The 21,082-nt window shown below is 38.1% G+C and overlaps 1 protein-coding gene across 2 annotated transcripts in view; it reads left to right on the top strand.

Moving 5' to 3' along the window:
- macrod2 (mono-ADP ribosylhydrolase 2) overlaps positions 1-21,082 on the top strand; it is a 578,061-nt gene that overhangs the window by 141,301 nt on the left and 415,678 nt on the right. For both annotated transcript variants that reach the window (XM_084391152.1, XM_084391151.1), the window contains exon 4: positions 6,316-6,345. In XM_084391152.1, coding sequence (XP_084247278.1) covers positions 6,316-6,345 — 30 coding nt within the window. The remainder of the gene's footprint in view (positions 1-6,315; positions 6,346-21,082) is intronic.

Consider the following 21,082-nt stretch of genomic DNA (forward strand, 5'->3'; position numbering starts at 1 on the left):
TCAAAACCTCAAGACTTCTCAAAACTGGTACAAGCTGGCCTTGGGAGTTATGAATGACGATCTCTTGATCATCATATACCAGGACATCCAGAAGATTGAGTATTCCTCCTTGAACAGTTGTTACAGCCAGAGATGCGGGACTGTATTGGTGCGCATGGTGAACGGACCTCACTGATGTGGAGAAGAGGGACTTTGATCAAGAGTGGTACAACACTGAGTGCTTTCAGTGCTTTCTGCGCTTTCTTCCCTTGACTGCTATATAACTGTATGCGTACAGAGAGAGTGAGATGAGATGAGATGAGAGATCTGTTCTGGTCCCATACTCTCTGGTTCAGCTTGTCCTGCTCTGGTGCTCAGCAGTTGCAGACAGATTCCTCCGGGAATGCTCGGCGCAATAAAGAACCAAAGAGCCGAGTAGAGTTATCACACTACGCTGCGTCTGGGCCAGGCAAAACCGCATGTATTTTTAATGTGCTGCAAATAAGAAATACAGCCTAGTTTCTCTCTCTCTCTCTCTCTCTCTCTCTCTCTCTCTCTGTCTCAGTGGCTAATGAAGAGTCTTATCATTACCCACAAGACTTGGTTCAATTTAACGCTGAGCTTTGCTGACATGAGATAGGTCTCCCTGATATTTTCTGCCTTCAGCGTTTTCGCAGGGCGCTTTGTGAGTGTATGTCTGTGTGATGGTGTACAACACATTGCTTACTGTACTAATGACTTCACCCTAAAATTCTGGGCTGACTGGCAGACCCAGTTAAGCTGTCTTGTGAAGTGGAAAGTTCGGTGTGTGTGTGTGTGTGTGTGTGTGTGTGTAAACTGAAGGGTGATTCACCTATTATCCTTATTTTGAGGTTTCCAAGCTTATTTTCACATGGCTGGACATTTGAAGTACTGAATTCCCCACTGCTGTAACTAGTTCCAACACTTTTATCGATGCTCAGAGTATTGAAATGGGAATGTACTCTGTGGAATCCTGTTTTTAGCCTTCTTTATTATTTGAAAAGCAAATCATTTCAGCTAGATACTGGCATGTTCAGTATGTCTGGCCGCTAAATATAGCGGCTCCGTTTCTTCCGTCAACATGCTTCTGTTTATGCTCACTTCAGTTTTGTAGGAAGGTTCAAAATCTCTGAGGAAAATGATATTGGTGTTTTGAACTTGGCATCATGAATGTGAAAAAGCTGAAGATTTGGTGTTCATTTAGAAGCAAACTACAGGAAAAAAAGGGGTATGAAGCCAGAGAAGAAAATCAAGTTGTTTTCAAGTAAAGTATTTTAGCTTGGTTCATTTGAGGTCTTGGCAGATCATTTTTCCTTTAGCCTCAGGTTAATGCAGACTGTGTACTTGCTTTACTCTTGCATCTTCATTCTTTATGCCAGACGGAGTTAGTCAGTTAATTACATATTCTGATATTGTGCAACTAAGAATATGGATTAAAATGTGAAAAGTTCTGGAAGCTTGTAAAGGGTGACAGGTTCTCATAAAATAGATTAATTAAGAAATGCAATTTCTCTACTTTAGCATGCAAAGGGTGTACTTAATCTATCTGTGTCTGAAATGTACTCTACACTTACACTATTGTACCAGTACAACAAACTCTCATGGAAATCCGTAATTTCTATGTTTTGGCAAATTGGTGTCTAATGCGTATGAATCTCATTAGTACGTTTTCATACGATCTGCTCGTGCTCACGCCCTACTGACGGGTAGGTTTGGGGGTGGATCTTCATGCTTTTTTTTCTAAAAATGTTACATTTCCATATGAATCAATCACATCATACTAATTCAAACATTTTGTCATGAGGTCAGGCTGTACAAGTATGTGATAATATCGTCTCTATTGTAACAATAAAGGTGTGGTCACATTAGCGCAATTTTTTGTGACATTTTATGGGCAAAAATTTTCAGTAGCTTAGTGATGTAAATGTGTTAAGCAAAGCTCACACAGAAGTTACTTTCAAACCAAGCAGCGGAGTTGGTCAACTCTGTGAATCATGCGTTACCAACTTGAACCCGTTGTCAAATCTGCATGGGGAAATCTATCGCTATTCCCGATCACTATTGAAATGACTGGATTTCATTAGCAAAACAGTAGATGTTGACCGCACCTTAACATTTGTTTTACAAATATGTGTTCATTGTTTAAGATTTGAGGGAAATATAGCTTTAAACATGGACCCTCTGGTTTAGTTACTGCTGTCTTTAGCAGATTAGCTAACCTAGTCCAAATGCGCAAAAATGATATATTATTCAAATACTGAAACATAAAGCCCAAGGTATACTTTGGTTCACGCACTGTCCACTTGACATAATTTTCATATATTTTTTGTCTGCACGGACATCATGAGAGTACATGTGTGAGAAAACAAAGTCCACTAGATAGTGCGCATGCTAAGAAAGTGTATTTTCGTACTCATGGCCATAGGAGTATACTTTGAAAGGCTCACGCGCTCAACTGAGAGTTGAGAAAATGAAGTATACCTACATGGGCCTCAAGGCAGACAATGTGGGGTGATGGTAAAGTACAGTTTTCAGCTCACATTTATAAGTTCCCCGAGTTCCCACATCTTCTGAAACCTAGATTGTATGTATTTTGAGTGCATGAATTATCCAGCATTTAAAACCTTTTTTCTCTCTCTCTTTTTTTTTTTTGGGTTCATCATCATCATCTGGGTAATTGTAGTATATTACTTATTGTATCATTTTCAGTATGAACACTACATTAATTGCATCACTTACGCGACAAAAAGATGGAGAATAGTGTGAAATGGGAAAGAGAAAATGATAGCATTATGGGTTTTAGTTAATTATTGTTTATTTGCTTTTTTGATTTGTCTCTTTATTGAAGGGTTGTGCTTATCGTTCATACATTTTATTTTATTTTTATTTTATCAGAAGTTCCCATTGAGATAAAAAAAAAAAAAAAAAAAACATTTCTTTACCTAAGAGATATTTACCTATATTGCAAGACACAGGATTCAATACTAGTGCAATTATTTATGTGATTTTGAAAATGTGTTGTTTGAAGATGCCTAATCATGACTCCAGGTCACTCTAGAGGGGAATATCCCTAAAATAAATGTACTGTCCTGTATTATCAGTATACTTTAAGATATCTGATTAATTAATATACCGATGAATACTTCATTGTTCGCCCGCTGTATATAGACATGTTCCAGTCTTTATTGTGTGTCTTCATTTTTTGCTGTCTGCCAAAAGTTTTTGTACAGTATGTGTGAATTTTCTTTGATGTATTAATGCACAATGTTTCTCTTTTTCTCTGGTGTTTTTTCTTTTCTGGGGGACATGCACTATTTCCCTATGGACCTGACTGGAAAGTGTGAGCAGCTTTTAGCTGCTTTTGATATGTACCCTGAGTGCAAAAGGAAAAACACAGGAAAGATGCGATTGTGTCTGTGGAAGTGTGGGAATGTGTAAGGATGTCGTCACCATGGATGCCGGCGTCTGTGTTGTTTTCTGACACTAACTAATGACCAGCACAATCTTGGTGTTTCTGTATTGTTAGATTTACGAGCTTAGCGGGACGCCCACCGCTGTGAGTCCTACTGGCCCTCGTCCGTTCTCTAAGAGAGAGCAGGAAGCTTTGACTGGGATTTATGACTTGAACAGGACAGAAAAAAAACTTCACCATGTACAGATGGAGCTTTGTCTTTTTCTGTAGAGCGTTGTGGTCTTATCAAGGGTGGACACCAAGCGGATCAAAGGTCTAGGATAACGCAGGAAGTAGCATGTGTTGTCTTCCTGTCTGCTTTCTGGCATTGAGATGGCAGTGTTGGTGGTTTGCTTTTGTTTTTCTCTCTTTTAAAAAAAAAATTCAGACAACTTTTGTGAGGCTATAAGAAAATAATTGTTAGGGCAGTCAATTGTATTAATGTACAATTATCAAGAAATGTGTTTTCTAAGTTTAATATTAGCCTGTTATGGTTTAATTTTTCATTCTGCTTTCTAAAGAGTAGAGATTAATTATGATATAATATTTTGTTGACAGCCATAGGTTTTAACAGTAAGAAATTAAATCCAAATCTGTATATAATGTATATGTTTCTTATGCTCACCAAGGCTACATTTATTTGATAAAAAAATGCAGCAAAATAGCAATTTTGTGAAATAGCATTACATTTTAAAATACATTTTGCCTATTTTAAAATGTATTTTATTAATTACTAGTTATTATTCATTATTCCTGTGATGGCAAAGCTGAATTTTCAGCATCCATCACTCCAGTCTTCAGTCTCACATGATCCTTCAGAAATAATTCTAATATGCTGATTTGATGCTCAAGAAACTTTATTATTATTATTGTTGAAAACATTTGTGCTGCTTAATATTTTGTGGAAACATAATTTCTTTTCAGGGTTCTTTGAGGAATAGAAAGAAACAGAATTCATTTGAAATATAAATCTTTTGTAACATTATAAATGTCTTTACTGTCACTGTTGATCAATTTAATATGTACTTGCTGAATAAAAGTATTAATTTCTTTAAAAAAATATTCTAACCAGTACTAACCGGTATTGTATATACATTTATTCACATTTTGATTAATATGACCATATCAGTTGATCACTACTTTTAGCCATGACTATTTTCAAATTGTATCTGATTGATTAAATGTAGAACAAAAAGACAGTGAGCTAATATGTTTTATGATTAATACCTTTATCAAACTGCAATATGGCGTGATTTTTCCTCTGCTGTGGATTGCTGTTTAGATTTTGACTGTGGCCTGTTCGGACTTCCTGTCACTTTTTGGATCATATTGCGAGTAGCCAGTTCCACAGCACAGCAGCATTGGGATATTCTTCTGAAAGTGCACACGTTTTCTCTTTTACTTCTATACAGCAGCTGTTCTCCATTTGTTCTCCTGCATTGTTCTCCATTTGTTCTCCCGCCGTCTTATGATAAGAGATTAAGGAAATGTCCCCATCCATTTTGAAGGTTTTAATGTCTCCCTTGATATCAGTTGCTGAGGGGTTAGTCATGTTGTTGATCTCAGTGGAGGTAGCAGGTTTTTTTCATGCTTACCTAGATGTGTATTCTCTAAGAAAAAGAGCAGGAGCGAGGGGAAGAGAGATCAAAAGAATCCCACAGAGAGACTTGCTTCACAAAGGGAAAGAAACATTTAAGAAAGTAAAAATAAAATGGCCCTCGTGGGTCATTATTCTCAACTTTCTCAGCGTACCCCACTGGGATATGAAAATGCCGTGCTGTCGTTGTTGGGAAAGCTCAGACAGAAGCACACAGTCGCACTGTTAGGACCTTTCTATGCTGTTAAAATGCTGATGTATATCTTAGCATTCTTTCTGAACAGTGCAGATATTTGATATATAATTAACATTTGTTTTCATTGAAAATGTTATAAATATATATATATATATATATATATATATATATATATAGGTTAAATGGGTGTGTATGTATAAATGTGTATATATTTATATATATATATATATATATAGAGAGAGAGAGAGAGAGAGAGAGAGAGACACACACACACACACACACACACACACACACACGCCCACACACACGCCCATGCCCATATATCATCTGTCTGTATGTATGTATATGTGTGTGTGTGTGTGTGTGTGTGACTTTGGGTAGCTATAGATTTAGTGTCTTTTACATTTTCAAACTTTAAGAATAAGCATTTTAATAATTGGACTAATTTTGTATTTTGTTTCAGTTACCCCTCTTTTTTTCTCTCTAATGAAACCACTTATTAGCTTACCACTTAGCAGAGAAAGGGTGTAACTGTGGGTTGTGGTGCCACACTCAAATAGAACAATCAGCCACACATTAAACATAGTAAAGAGGAGTGGAATATAGTTTTACTCCGTCTGTTTTTAGCACTCTTATCCGGGCAACGGGAGATATTTCTTAGACAGGCCTCGACCTCGGGCCGCCCACTGCACTATCTGAGATCAGAAACATGGCATCAAAGAAACACACGGGCCCCCGTCGCTTCTGCTTAAACTCACCGCAGCAGCTCTACATGTAGCCCACTCTGCTCTGACAGAAAACACGCAGCTTAGGCGTTTAACACTCAATGGTGTTCATTTAGAAGTGTAATCATAGCATTCTGCAGTATGTCTGCCAGTTTACTGGTGCCTCGAACCTCTATTGAGTGCAAACGTCTGGCGTTGACCAGTGTTCTTGACCTTCAGGTTCTACATCTCTGTTGGCTCTCATCTGAATGATAGTGTACTCTGCTTTGAGCTAAAGTGCTTCTTTTGAATGCATTCTTTAATTCAGACACTCATGTTGTTTTTCTCTCTTTTGTTTCCTCTACAGCAAACTCTTCTCTGCTCGGTGGTGGAGGAGGTAAGTGTCTTATCTTACTACTTTTTCATTGTGACATCATTTTGAGATGTTAGGTGGTTTCTCCAAGGATTCTACAGCAGAAAACATATCGCCGTCCACTGGCAGATGGAGTCTGAGGTGTCCAACTGTCTGGGGTTGCCCGTGTGGGCGGTTGATGGCGCAACACTACCCAGGCCCTCATTTGGAAACATTTCTGCACACACTTTGACATGATTGAAGTAATTACACACAAAGCACGAGACATGGCAGAAGGGGTAGAGAAGTGTCAGGGGTGTGGGGTCATGAATCAACCCAATTACATCTGGAATTTTGATACACCACACTTTTACAGAGGAATCCGTTTAGTCCCCAGATAATGAATGTAGGTCAGTCGTGTGCCCCCATTCGCAGTATCCATTGTTTATCCATCTGTGCCACTGTGTCAGGGAGGGTCCCTCTCCCCTGCCACAACTCGGGAGCCGACCGCGCTTGATTGGGTCCCTCGTGAGGAAGCGATTACCACTCGTGATACACTATCCGTCTCACATCACACTCTCCTTAGTGTGGTTCTTATGTTATCTGATGTGTACTAAAACCCACAACCCCCCGTCTTTCTTCATAATAGCTCCAGAATAGACCCTTATCAGCCACTGTGACCGATTTCCCTGATTGGAGAAGTGGCAAAAAAAAAAAAAAAAGAAGCCTGATTAAGGTTAGAGGTCACACGTCTGTGACAAAACTACTTACCACAGCACTTGTCAGTGAATCAGTGTGACCCCCACGTCTGGTAGTCAAATGCTTCTGCGGCTCTGTGCTTTATTGGCACCTCGTTGTATGTCATCATGGTCCTTTTATTGATTTGTCACGATGCGAAACATCTTGAGGGCAATTTGGTTTCTTCATTATTTTGCCGTAATTGGCTTTTGATATTGGTGTGTGTGCGTGCGTGTGTGTCAGGGAGACTATTAGAGGATGTTCATCAGCAGCGGCAGGTGAATGAAGGCTGATGTAACACTCTGTGGGAATATTTTTGTACCTGAAAAAGATCTGTGAAAGGAAATATGCCTGTTAGCATTGCATCTGGAGTTGTTTTTTCCCCAAACATGTCAGCCTGCAAACAAAACTTGCATGCCTGATTTAAAAAAAAAGAGCTCATTGTCTTGTTCAGCACAGAAGGGAGTTTAATCAAAGCCCATATCAAGAGTATTGTCTCCTCTAATTGCCATCTCCAGATGTGAGTGCTAGAAAACCAATTAACCCATAACTATAAGACATTTGGTATAGTGTCAAAGAAGAAAACGAAAATGCTAATCCAAGACTGACAGCATAAGAAAACACATGTTAAACTCTGAAAACAGGGGGAAGCAGTTACACTAGTTTGGGATTGCCACTGTTATGATTGGCTAATGTCATTGCATAGGAAAAAAGTATCAACATCCCTTTGCTATTGCACAAGTGTTTTGAACATATTATCCATATTAAACTGTCATTTACAGACAAACTACTGAGAAATTGTTTACTTATGATTTGCGATGTAGCTGCTGTCAGATCCAGTGTAGTTGGCTACTTTATCTTTCAACAAAAGTTTCTTAGCGAACTCCCCATTACTGTGTCTCGTTTACAAAACAATCTGGAGTCAAATATTCCAAAAAACATATACATCTCTAATGCAATATGGGATGCCATTTAAAAATAACCTATCCTCTACTTCCTGACACTGGGGTCCTTTTAAAGTCTGCATAGAGATGCTGTTTAAACAGGAAACGTTCTTTTACTCTTCCATTTGTCCTGTTGTTGGTACTCAATATACTCAAGTTTTGTCAGAAATTGAACAGGCATCTGTATACTGTAATTAATATGGGTTCTATTTGTTTTTGATTTGACTACATTTCATGTAGACCGGTGTCAGACGTTCAGCTGGGCCTATGGTGCGATTATGTTAAACCATTCATCAATGTCTTGCTGTAGAGGCAGACATTTGCAAATGTATTTGCCTTCTGAAAAGCGATCTTTGGCCTTTATCTTTGAGATAGGGATGTCAATCTTTGGTTAGATAGCGAATCGATTCACGATTCATAAGTTTTCGATTCAAGAACGATTTTTGCAAATTCAGAACGATTCGATTCAAGACGATTCACATAAAAATTCTATGCAATTCGATTGATTCGATGCTGCATTTTTTAATATGCATTCAGAGGATTATTTAAATGCTTCCTCCAATGTGTCTTAGTCAGTGTGCGTATTACACAATGGCCTTTAGGGGATCAGAGAGTGGGGCAAAAAACAAACAAAACCTTTTGTCCATTGTTAATGTTAGTTCTTAATGTTAGTAGTACATTATTTTATTGTAATATTTGTAGAAATTTACGGTAACACTTTATTTTACATTGTCCTTATGTTACATATGTTACATGGACTTACCATAGCAATAACAGTAAATTATGCATAATTACATGCAACTAACCCTCAACCAAATCCTAATCCTACCCTGTCCCTATAGTAAATACATGTAGTTTATTAATATTACTCAGTACTTAAATAATTACTCTGTACTCTGTAACAATGACACCTTAAAATAAAGTATAACCAAATGTACATAAGCCAAAATTTTAAAAGGCTTTAAAAGTATTGTTAGTTCATGTTTATTACTGTGTTGGATAGTGTTAATGGCTACACAACCTTATTAAAGTGTTCCAGGTATACAGTGTTTCTGTGGAGAGACTACCCTAGAAGTCTATTCCGTGAAGAAAAGTTAGTTTAGGATTAGTTGGGAAAGTGCATGATATTCTAGGGTAGTCTCTATGATATGCATCGTCAGGATTTGTAATTGATGCATCAATTACCCATAGTACAGTACCCATGAACTTACCCATAGTAAGAAAAGCCCTCTTTGTTCTCTTTATACATACATATTTTGCTATGCATATCATCGACACAGTTCCGATGCATCGAGGAAAGTAGTGAATCATTACACCCATACTTTGAGACTTCAATCTAAGGTGACTTTTCTCCCTCTCCCCTCCCCCCTTTTTTAACGGTCTCTCCTATTTCACCCGAGACAAAGCTCTTCATTTCTTTCTCACTCGTGAATGTCCTGGGTGGCTTTATCTCTTGACCCTACAATATCAGCAGTGGGGCGGCAGATACACAAACGTGTTTTCTTTTCTCCCCCTTTTCTACCGCTTATCGTTTATCGAGGTGAGGACCTCCATCTGTGACAAGTTCATCTTACTTGCTACTCTTAAGAAAGAAAGACACAGGCTTCATTTTATCTCTTGAAGGTTTTCTTGTTTTGCTTTCTAATGACCTAAGATCTGGCAGGAAAGCTGACTCTTTAATGTAAATAGAAGGGAAAGTTTCTACTGCATCGGGCTTTGAACTCTGGGTGGGGCAAAAGGTCACAGTCATTTAATTGTACTTGTAAACTGTTTTGCCGGTTAAGGCTTTAGCGCACTAGCATTCCACCCAGTTTTTGACTCTCACAGGGTTTCATTGCTGTGGTCGAGTGATTTCCTGTTCTTGAGCCACAAACGCAACACACAACAAACTCAATCAAAAATAAAATTGGTGTGGTCAGCAAGGCACGTTCTTTAGTTGCCACTTTAGCTACACTTTGTTTTGAATAGACATGTTTAAATCTTGTATTTCTCCTTAATCTAAACGATCTCAATAATAACAATTATCAGGTTGAATGTAGTGATACTTTATAGCTACTATAAATTCTAGCTTACATTTTGTAATCACAGTTAATAAATAAATTTGTTCGACTTCGTAAATGATCGCACTATTTTGATATTTGCTTTCTAGTAAATGAGGCAGTTTAGAGATGCAACTGGTTATATAAACTGTTTGGGGTTGTTTAATGTTTAGTTTGCTGGATGTTGATGGAGTCCTGATGGGCTACGTCTGATGGAAACAAGTCCTGATGTCTATCAGTCTGGTTGTTGGTGTAGAACATGATGATTTTGCTTTTTATTTTCCTACTAATCTTCTGTATCTGATAGAAGTATCATTCAGAGGGGATATAGGCTCGTTTACATTCTGATTAAAATGATTTAGCCTGTTTAGCACTGAGGTTTAAATTAGACCACCCAGACAAATCACAGCATTTTAGGTGATGTTTCGTCTTAGTAAGTTTGTGCGAGACCAGAGTATGTGAGTGGAGTAGAAGTGAGAGCAGTTACCCTTCCTGTTCAAAGCCTTCTTTAATCACCCTGCTATAATTCCACTAAGAGTTTTCCAAAATTAGCACTGTTTAACTGCTGTTCCACATTGTATAGTTCTTAATTTTTTATTTAAAATAATTGTTTTGGCACATGAAATTTTAAAAGTAAATCATGTGGAATATACAATTTCCATATATGAATGAAACATTATATAATTTGAAAATGTCATTAAGACTGTACATAAAACAAAACATAAAAACAGTCCATCCAAGTCTATTTATCATTATTTTCAAATGTGCGTATGACCGTAATGTGGTCCAGTGAAGTTCCAGCTTCTCCTTGCTGGAATTTGAACATGTCATGTTCCATACTTGAATTATGTCTCCTTATTCTGAGCTGTGGAGCAGTAGGTCGCTTGACCTTGCAAAAAGCAATTAAAACCGCGTGTGTTGCCAGCAACATCCGTTAGCCTGCGGGCATTATGGGTTTTATTTATTTTTTTGAGGGAGTGAAAGTGACTCCATTGACAGAACACAACCATTGGATAGCTTTTTAAATTGCTTTTTCACACTTAATGGAGCCTATTGATACCTGAAGGTTTGCACAAGTGCCATGTTGGGATTTGCATATTCTTTTAGTATGTGAATTCATGTGTGTGGATTGGATGTGTACAGTATGTTTCGCAAATTGGCTGCAAGACACATACTGTATAGAGCTTCTATTTTGGTCACATTCAACACATGTTGTTATTGTTTCATCACATATCTCCACGGAGCCTATACCAGCTGTACATTCAGCTTCATTTCAAAGATTATGTTTTTACAATATGATCACAACTAAAGGGTTTGCTTTAGTTGGATTTCAAAATAATTATTTGGCCAAAACCCCAGTTGTGCAGCCTATTCACTACTGGGTAGACCATTTCTAAAATTCAAATAGTCGTGTTGAGGATGTGTCCGTTTTGCATATGGAAATATCTAAAAATAGATAATGATACATTTTTCCATGAGATAATGATACATTTTTGTTCAAGATAACTTCTCACCTAAGCGTTAAATAGAAGACCCGGAGTGGATTTGGACCTATTGTATTGAGAATGCTTTAAGAAACGTTGGGAGGAGAGGAATGTCTGTCATTTCACTCCACTCACATACTCTGTCTCAAATCCTCCATCCTTCCAACCATTTCTTAGTCTCTCTCAGCATGAATATTGTTTTCAAAGGGCAGTTTAGATTGTACACGTTTGCAAAAACTGTCCTTTATATGTTTTGATCTGGTGCTGAATGCAACCAGCCTTGGGGTTTTCAGTTTGTAGGGGTGAGACTGTCTCTCTCCTTGCACATTTCACCCATCCTTTCATCTTTGCTATTAATACAGAACATCATGAATCAGACTTCATCTTTAGGTTACCTCAGCATTGCTTGGTAGCTAATACATCATCAGTGCTTAAAACGGTTTCATCCGTGCACCTGCTGTTGAGCTCACAGGCACTGGAACAAAAGCATCACACCTGCCACTTTAGCTACGACCACATCCATGCTCGAATTAAAGCCTGAAATGATGCAAAACCCATCCTTTTGACAGCCACATGTGGATGATGTTTTGGTAAGAGTTGGGACAAAAGGCGAACGGCAGCATGTGGATCTAATGGATCTCAACAAGGTCATTTTACTCTTTGATAGAGATGCTTGTTACACAAGCACATGAATGTGTATTCTTTTGGATGGTGGACTTTCACCCATAATCCCTCACTGCATACTTGTTCACGTTTTTTTTTTTTTAGGAATGATCCTGAAATAGACTCTGCTCTCGCACTCTGGCCCAATCAGTAGTGATGGATGGACTAATTGATAGGAAATGATCACACCATTAGTTTTTGGGCTACTTTGTTGAGCTCTATATTTAGATGTGCTGATGTGTTATGGTGTCTTGGAGATCTCTAAGAATGTAATAAAATGGTATGTATAATATTAGTATTAATATTTACACATGTATAACATTATCTATTAATTTGGCCCAAAAATAAATGTTGAAAATTCTAAATAAAACACATATACTATATATTTTATTATTATTATTATTATTATTATTATTATTATTATTATTATTATTATTACTATTATTACTACTATTACTATTTTACATTTGATGAAAACATCAATGTGCTTGTCCATGTAAATGTCACTGTCATAATGTTAGGTTGTTGTGGGCCATTGCTAGAGTGTCCAAACTGTGTAATTGTAATGGTTTTCTGAGTGTTTTTTCTTTTCTTTTTCCTATTCGTTATGTAGTCGCTAGGGTCTTATTGATACTTGCTAGGTTAAATAGACCACCCTCAAGTCATATTTTCAGATATTCTAGTTCCTTGAAATGGCTCATGTTCCTCCTATAATGTAAGGGTTTTCTGCAACAATGCCGGATACATTAATTGGCAAATATAGGAAATACCTTAGCAAATAGCAATAAATATACATATATAAAGATGAACAAATAAATGACAGTATTAGCAAAATATTCCAAGGCAGTTACTCCCCACCCCACCAAAAGCTTCATAAAGGACACATTAATGCAGGTGTCGGGACAAGGTGGCAGGTCTACTGTCACATCTCAGTTAACGTGTGTGGATTCTGCCGTCCATGCTGAGCTCAGTGTTCGAATCACTGTTCCCTAGAAATGATGAATCATTCATCCGTGTCTCCACACATAAATCTCCCCACTGTCATCCCATCCCCATCGGCAACCAGGCCATTAGTTAGTCAATGGCATCGCTTGGGCTCTGCCTGTGTGAACGATGCCAGGAAAGTGTTTTAACTTTTACCAGCAAATTACTGTCTGCACACCTAAATGCATTACTCCTGAACCCTTTCATTTAGTGGAGAAAAAAAAAAAAAGGATAAATTATTGAAATCCTCACTGTTTACTAGTTACAGGTGCAGTTTTCTTTTGGATTGCACGATCCAACAGTTGTGGATGTGCAGTATTTGGCTTTTTAGAGTAAATGTAAACAGACACTCTGACATTCCCGTGCAGCTTACATCTTCCAGTAAACACCTGAACAAACTACTTCACTGGAGCCCTTCATTCCCATGGGAATAACCCTGTTGGGGCTTGTAAATGGTTTTCCCTTCACACATTCACAGTAAACAGTCATGATCCCAGGAAATCATGATCCAAGTAATGATGTTTTTGGAAAGACTGAGTCATTTGTTTGATATACACCAACAGTACATACAGTTTTTTTTATTTATTTTTTATGTTATTTCTTATGTTTGCATTTTTGTTACGCACCCTTTCAGTGCTGATGTGTGTATGTGTTTGCGTTTCAAATGTGTAAATCTGTTATTTGCTCTGTTATTAGACACCTGAAACTTCCAGCACACCAGAGAAAAAAACTGTCATAGCTATCTATAATTTTATCTCTATGCTTGTGGAGAAAATATCCTTGAGGGAGTATCTACCTTCTGTGTGACCCATGAAAACATATTATTTGAGGAAGAGATATGACCTCATGACTCCAGGTAACAGGTTTCAAAGCCTTTCAAATTGTGACTCATAGATAGGTGTTTTACCATGTCATCAAATATGTTTTGAGAAACTGGTCGAAAAAAAAGTTGTGATCATCGCTCCTCAGTGACGCATCAGAAAAGTCAAGCACAGGAGTGAGGACGTCCTCCCTCCCCTTACGCATTATTCTGGGTCAATCGCTGAGATTTCAGACAAAGCCGAACATTCCCTTTCGGAATGTCACTTTGCATTTGGGTCTGGAAACCCCTCGTGTTTGGTGCTGCGGTCGCTGAGCCTCGCTGGCTTTGCCCACTGGGAGTCATACTTGTTTGGATGATGAGTCGTCCTGTCAGTTTACTCATTGGTCAGTTTTTGCACCCTTTAGCCCTGGGCTATGGACAAAATTCATCCTGACAGTTTTAGGAGCAACGAGGAACAGTCCCCACAAGAGCACCATAGTCTCACCAACAGGCCACTTTGCAGACCTAGCATTCAAGTCACCCACGATCCCTTTAAAGCTGGATTGATCTTTCAAATCAGTGGCTGCTTTTAACACAGTAAATGGACAAAGTAAAATAATTCAATCCGATTGGGCCTTTTTCCATCACTCCAGAAAGAAGTGTTTTTCAGTGATGTTTCAGTAATATTGTATGAGAAAAAGAGTTTTGAGGTATTTAGCCAATTAATTAGTGGTGATTATAAGGGTGCTTTTTTTTTTTTAAAGAAGGGTATGACAGAGGGGTCAATATGTGTGGGAGGGGTCAAATTAATATCACCTTGATATGGTTCTTTAAATGTGGATTCATAATAATAGCATTTTGGGTGCTCTTTTGTTGAACTTTCACTTAGTATGTTTGCCCGGCCATAGAGGTTTATTTGCAATTAAACCCTTGTGTACAGGCCATCAAAGAAACTTTAATTCGTTATCAATATTATTTATTTGAATGCATGTTCACCTGGAATGAATTTAACACTATAATCAGAGGATAATCGCCTGCTGGTGGCTAATAGATAAGGCCAATCTGATGTGCCCATATACTCACAGAGAATTTATGTGATCTTTATCACCAAGATGAGCATTAGCTCTTCTGGTGCACAAAGCATTAACTCAAGCATGGGATTAAATAGAATTTGGGACAAAAACAATTAGGTTCAGTACTATTAGCTTTTAATGGGCTAGAGTTAGCCACATAGCTATGGAATATGAAGGAGGATACTTTCTCTAAAGTCAACAGACTCAGAAGGTTTTAGTATTTACTACAAAATAATTCAATTTTAAATGGAATTTACTAAAGACAATTCTCAAGTGAAGTGTGAAGCAGACCACATTATCCACATAGGAGGGAGGCCGGGATCACTGTAGGGATGTTTTTGGACACTCTTAACGGCAGTACAAAATAAAACATTAGCTTTCGCTGAAACTCCACAGCCCTGGTCTTGTAAAATGGCAGCATCCATAGGAATCAATTAGTTGCGAGCGTGAAACATTGTTTGCATGTATCTGTGCCCATGTACGTAGATTCACATGGACACACAACATCACAATAGTGTTTCAAGTCAAAATGTCCATTCTTCTGTCATAATTACAGCCTTTGTACTTTCACAGATGTCAAAATGGTCTGAAAAAGTTCCTAGCTTCCTAGAACAAAGGCCCATGAAGAAATATATTCCAAGACCCTTGGTATTTACACAGATCATGGTAAAAGTGCGTTTTTCTTCTTCTTTTTTTTTTATACAGCATCTGTTATATTTGTCTGTTTGTGTGTGATATCAGCAATAAAATACAGAAGGAGAAATTGGGGTTTGGGGGTGCTGGGCAATGAAAGGGGGTTGTGGGTGACACTCTTGGCACCTCCAATAAGCACACGCAGACCAGGAGTCGTGCCCTTTAGACAGACCGTAACTGACTGTCAGCCTTTTGGTGTGTCTCAAGAGGCTGTGCTAGTTAGCGCTATCTGTCAGGTTGTGCTCTCGCCAACAAATGCTGTGTTTCTGCCCTGAGATGGAGCTGAGGAGAAAAGAGGAGCTCCAGAGAGAAGCTGTCATCTTTTTTCCCTCTCTCTCTCTCTCTCTCTCTCTCTCTCTCTCTCTCTCTCTCTCTCTCTCTCTCTCTCCTCTGTTACCGAAGCAAGAGAGAGCATCTTTCCTTCTGGATATTCAGCTGGTGAAGGCTGTCCTGGAGAATGCCGCATCTGTCTAGAGAATGTCACTCAAGCAAAACAGAGACAGCTCCCACAGGGCAGAATGAATTCATTCATGCCGTTAACCCCACGGTACTGCCAGCCCTCCTGTCTGGGGCCGACATTTTACACACGTGCTCATACACCAGTGTCTGTGTGGGTCTCCCGGGGATAATAGGTGACACTGAGGAAGAAACGGTGAGACTGGACTCCTGTGTTTTGTGTACGTAAAATGACTGAATCTCAACTCTTTTCCCGAATCTAAGCCTTCCTGGTTAACTGTATAGCATCACAGCATAATAAAGCATATTTTACTCAAGTTGTAAATGTGCCGCAGTCCAGATTTGCATTCCAAATTGAATGTGACGAGTTAAAAAAAGAATGTGTATCACAATATAAATTATAAATTTATGTTGTGTGATTATTCAAATCAGTTAAATGATTGTTAGACTGCATAAACTAGGTCAGCCTGAACCGGGAACACTTCCTATAACACCCGATGTACTCTATACATCATAAGAAGAATGGCATCTACGCTGATATTAGTCTCTGTTTATCCCGAGGATTACTGTAGTCAGCCGGATCCGGGCCGTATCCAGATCAGATGGTGGACCTGTGCCTAAACACGACCACAATGCATGATGTAGTCAGCCGGATCCGGGCCGTATCCAGACAAGATGGTGGATCTGCACCTAGACATGACCACAACACATCCCTGAATTGTCAGCAGAGATTGTGTCAACTAGACTCTCCCCTGTGAAGGCCTCATCGACACGACAGCCACTGGCACTGGTCCTCAACAAACCCGTCTCCATACCGGCGTGATGACTCCGATCTTCAACCAGATGGAACTGGATAAATATTCTGAATGTTCCGATCCAATCTGACTTCTGACCTGTAATGCTGCCTGAATCATAATCATACACTGTTCGTCCGTTGGCCAGAGGAGAAATGGCCCCCCGACCATATTTTGTTTCTCCATTCTGTCACCTGATCCATCAGGTGGTTTTAGTTCCATGCCACTTTCGCGTTTGGCTTGCTTAGTTGGGGACACTTAATATTCCACAATATTATTGATCTGCCTGCATTGACACCATTGTATTAGAATTAGGGGTGTAACGATTCATCAACTACATCGATGTATCGATTTATATTCCTTTGATCCAACTACATTGATCTGTGCTCGGCAAGTTGGCCTTCTGGACGACATATATCGATCTAACATCGTTTTAAAAGGTAATGAATCGATTGTATCGATACTAGGAAATAACACATTGGATTTAAGCACGTCAGACTTTATATGGATGTTTTTTCTTAGCACTTTTAATGATAAAGGCGTTAAACGTTACTCGATTCAGTCTGCCTATCTGTGACGTCGTCGCCATGCGTGACGCGCCAGCAGCAGCGCAAAGACAACAAGCAGCGCAAAGTCTCTCGCCTCAGAAAAACTGACTTTCCTGTCCTCTCAGCCGCTATACTGCAGTAGCGCGCACTCTTCAATTGCACGCGCAAATGCGGCGGAGCGCGCTGTAGGCCTATATCGCTTCACTATATATAAAGCACAAAATAAACTACAAGCATGCAACGTCGTTACGTTTAAAATTAGGAAAAAAAAAAACGTCTTGTTCAGATTCAGTATCTGCGGTCAGATGACGTTGTCAGGCTATATGTCCGTGTCATTATTCTATCATTATTTTCATAACTTGTAACGAAATAAAGTCTCTCACCTCAGAAAAACTTAGTCCTGTCATCGTTATACTGTGCTCATAGCGTGCACTCTTGAATTGCACGTGCAAATGCGTCGGCGCGCGCTGTATCACTTCCACTTCCGCATGCAACGTCGTAAATTAGTAAGTTAAGAAATAAAAGTAAAATACCAATAAATGACGTTATTGGTACGTCATGTGTGTTGCTATTTATCAGGAGCAGTTTCCATGTTTCTTTACCAGTTCTTCTAAGTATTGTGTATCACCATGGTAGCCTAATTGTTGTTGTTTCCATAACAAAATGCCACTTACTGGTTATTTTGTATATTTGTATATGACACTGGTGGCTCATACCAAGATTGTATTAACAAAAACTAGTTTGGGACTGCTATTTAATAGCTTAACCTCGCAGTGACTACTGTTTATCAGTATTTGTCATATTCTTACAATTTGTTTTGTATGTTAAGTAAAGGGGGACAGAACTTGTGTGTCAACAATTTTTGTGTAAACAAATGTATTATAATAGGCCTATATAATTCCTAAAAAGGTGGGTCGTGGCTTGATGACCATGGGGAAATGTGGGTCCCATGGCCAAACTATTCAAAACATCATTCAATGTTGTGATAATCGTAATTAATAATCACACTTACAATTTCAAGGGAATAATCGACAATTATGATTTTTGTCATAATCGTGCAGTCCTACTTTATTCAAATAAAATGTGAATGCATTTGACATTAATTGTTGTTTACTTGTTTGTTTATATCCATAATTAATTGATATCTGATTCCCTTACAAGAATTTTTGGCTAAAAAGTCACTGAATCGATTTCAAATCACTGAATCGTTTCGGATTGTATCGTTCTAAATTAACCAATATCGTCCTTGAATCGTATCGACAACCACGAATCGCGATACGAATCGAATCGTTGTTAAAACGAATCGTTACACCCCTAATTAGAACTAATCTGAGCTGGACGATGACATCACTCTTTTCTCCAGAGCGGCTGAATAGATAAATGGACAAAATGAATACAATTTTTACAACAAACATTAACCATCACTGAACTTACTTTTTGCTGGACAATGACACGGTTTTCTACTAGATCTGCTGTGCAGTGCAGCCGAAACAAAATTTGTTGCATGATTTTCCTGTTTCACTGTAAAGCTGCTTTGAAACAATCTGTGTTGTAAAAAAGCGCTAAATAAATAAAGGTGACTTGACTTGACATAAATGAGTAAATGCTTAATTCTAGTACTTGCGCAAAAACAAACATACAGCACAAGTAGTGAAGTCCAATTCCTAAAGAAATTACTCTTCTGATCCAGTTCATTTTAGTGAATCAAAAGCATACAATGCAACCTGTGTAGACAATTCATGAATAAATGTCTCTTATGAATGGATTCTTTAATAGTGAATCAAAACTATACAGTGAAACTAGTGTACAATCCAAGAAGAATTATGATCTGGTTCTTTTTAGCGGATCAAATGCACTAGTATAGTTTCTGGTTCTTTTAATAAATCGTTTTACAAGTCAAGACTCGATTTACTGGAGATATTTTGTCAGAAATCCATACCTGAATAAACTCCCTGAACTGCAAGTTATAATTTACTTTCAGTGATTTTCCTCTTGAAATGAAGCATGTGTACTTCTGGCTTGTGTCTGAAACCAGTACAATTACTGACCGATTAATACTTTTTTTTAAATTTAAAATATAATTTATTTAAATAACACTTAAACTTGCATATAGACAATCAGTCAGTAATTATGCTGATTTAGTCTGCACACACTAAGTTGCACAAACTGTTTAACTATAGGAGCCCAGTGCATACCTAATAGAACAGTTCTTTCAAAAATAAATTAAAGTATATTTACTCATTTTCATATTTGACTATTGTTGAATTACTTTCACAACTGTGAGTAATTGGAGGACTTTGAGACACCCTGGAAGCTCTAGTATGAAAGGTACAGGTGTTTAGAAAGAGAGCGATATGATAATGACATAAAGAGGAAGTGAGAAGAGGCGGCAGGAAAAGCAAGATACACAGGAAAGAAGCACTAAGGAAGTTGGTTATTATAACATTGCGAAGTGGGAAGCTAACAGTGGCAGATGTTATCTTCAGGGTGGGAAAAGTAGGCCTGAGAAACTGACTTTGAGGAATGAAGCGGCGATGGCCAGTCGGGAGGAGGAAACAGGGATTTTTGGGAGGTGATGGGATTTATGAGCCAAAAAAGAGATATTAGCAGAAGAGACATTTTCTTCAACAATACTATCTCCACCTCTTAGTCCTAATTGGCTCTTATCTCTCAGTATCTGTAAACAGTCCGCTCGGTGAACTGCGAAATGGAGAAAGAAATGGGGAATCGCTCACTGAAATATTCTCCATAAATTAGATTTATATTCATTACATTTCCAGAGTGGCTGTTTTAATTTGTCAGTCACCAGGAACCTTATCGTTCAGACCATTAAAGGCCTTCAAATGGTGTCTGGATCCCAATGGCCAAAGAAAACAATGAAGACAATTTCTCTTCATGTTCTTCATACTGTTGCTAAGAAAATAAAATAGTTTCTGACCATTTATTTGATTCTCTCAGTAGAACAGTTTTAAAGGGGAAATATGAGATTAATATGAGCTAATTAAGACAAGGTTCTCTGTTCCTTCAGCTGCTGCAGTTTGTGTTTGTAGAGCAAGTACTTAATGGGGTGAATAATAATGGCACTTCTAATGCCAGATAAGATTAGTTTTTTTGTTGTTTTTTTACATCCTTTTGAAAATCCATTGATAAGCTTTAATCATATAATGGAGTAGAGATACACATTTTTACATTGAGCCATCTTATTTTTTATGTTATTTTTTTTTTATTGTTGACGTGCACTGCTGTATTTGTACCTTTTTTTAACCTGTGCCATTTCAGGTGACATTGCATTGTGTGACATTATCATTTAAAAAAAATATATATTTTTTTTTAAGGTCAATTTTTTTTTTTCTAATGAAGTAACTAAACTCCATTAAGTTTTTGAGCTATGAACGGGCAAACCCCTGGGTTATTTCTGTGCATCTGCCCCCTTCAGTTTTTCTTCATTTATTGGCCACCAAAAATAGCATACTTTAAAGGGATACTCCACTTTTTTCGGAAATATGCTCATTTTACAACTCCCCCAGAGTTAAACAGTTGAGTTTTACCGTTTTAGAATCCATT

This window comes from Rutilus rutilus (genome assembly GCF_951802725.1).
Source record: "Rutilus rutilus genome assembly, chromosome: 20".
Lineage (NCBI taxonomy): Eukaryota > Metazoa > Chordata > Actinopteri > Cypriniformes > Leuciscidae > Rutilus > Rutilus rutilus.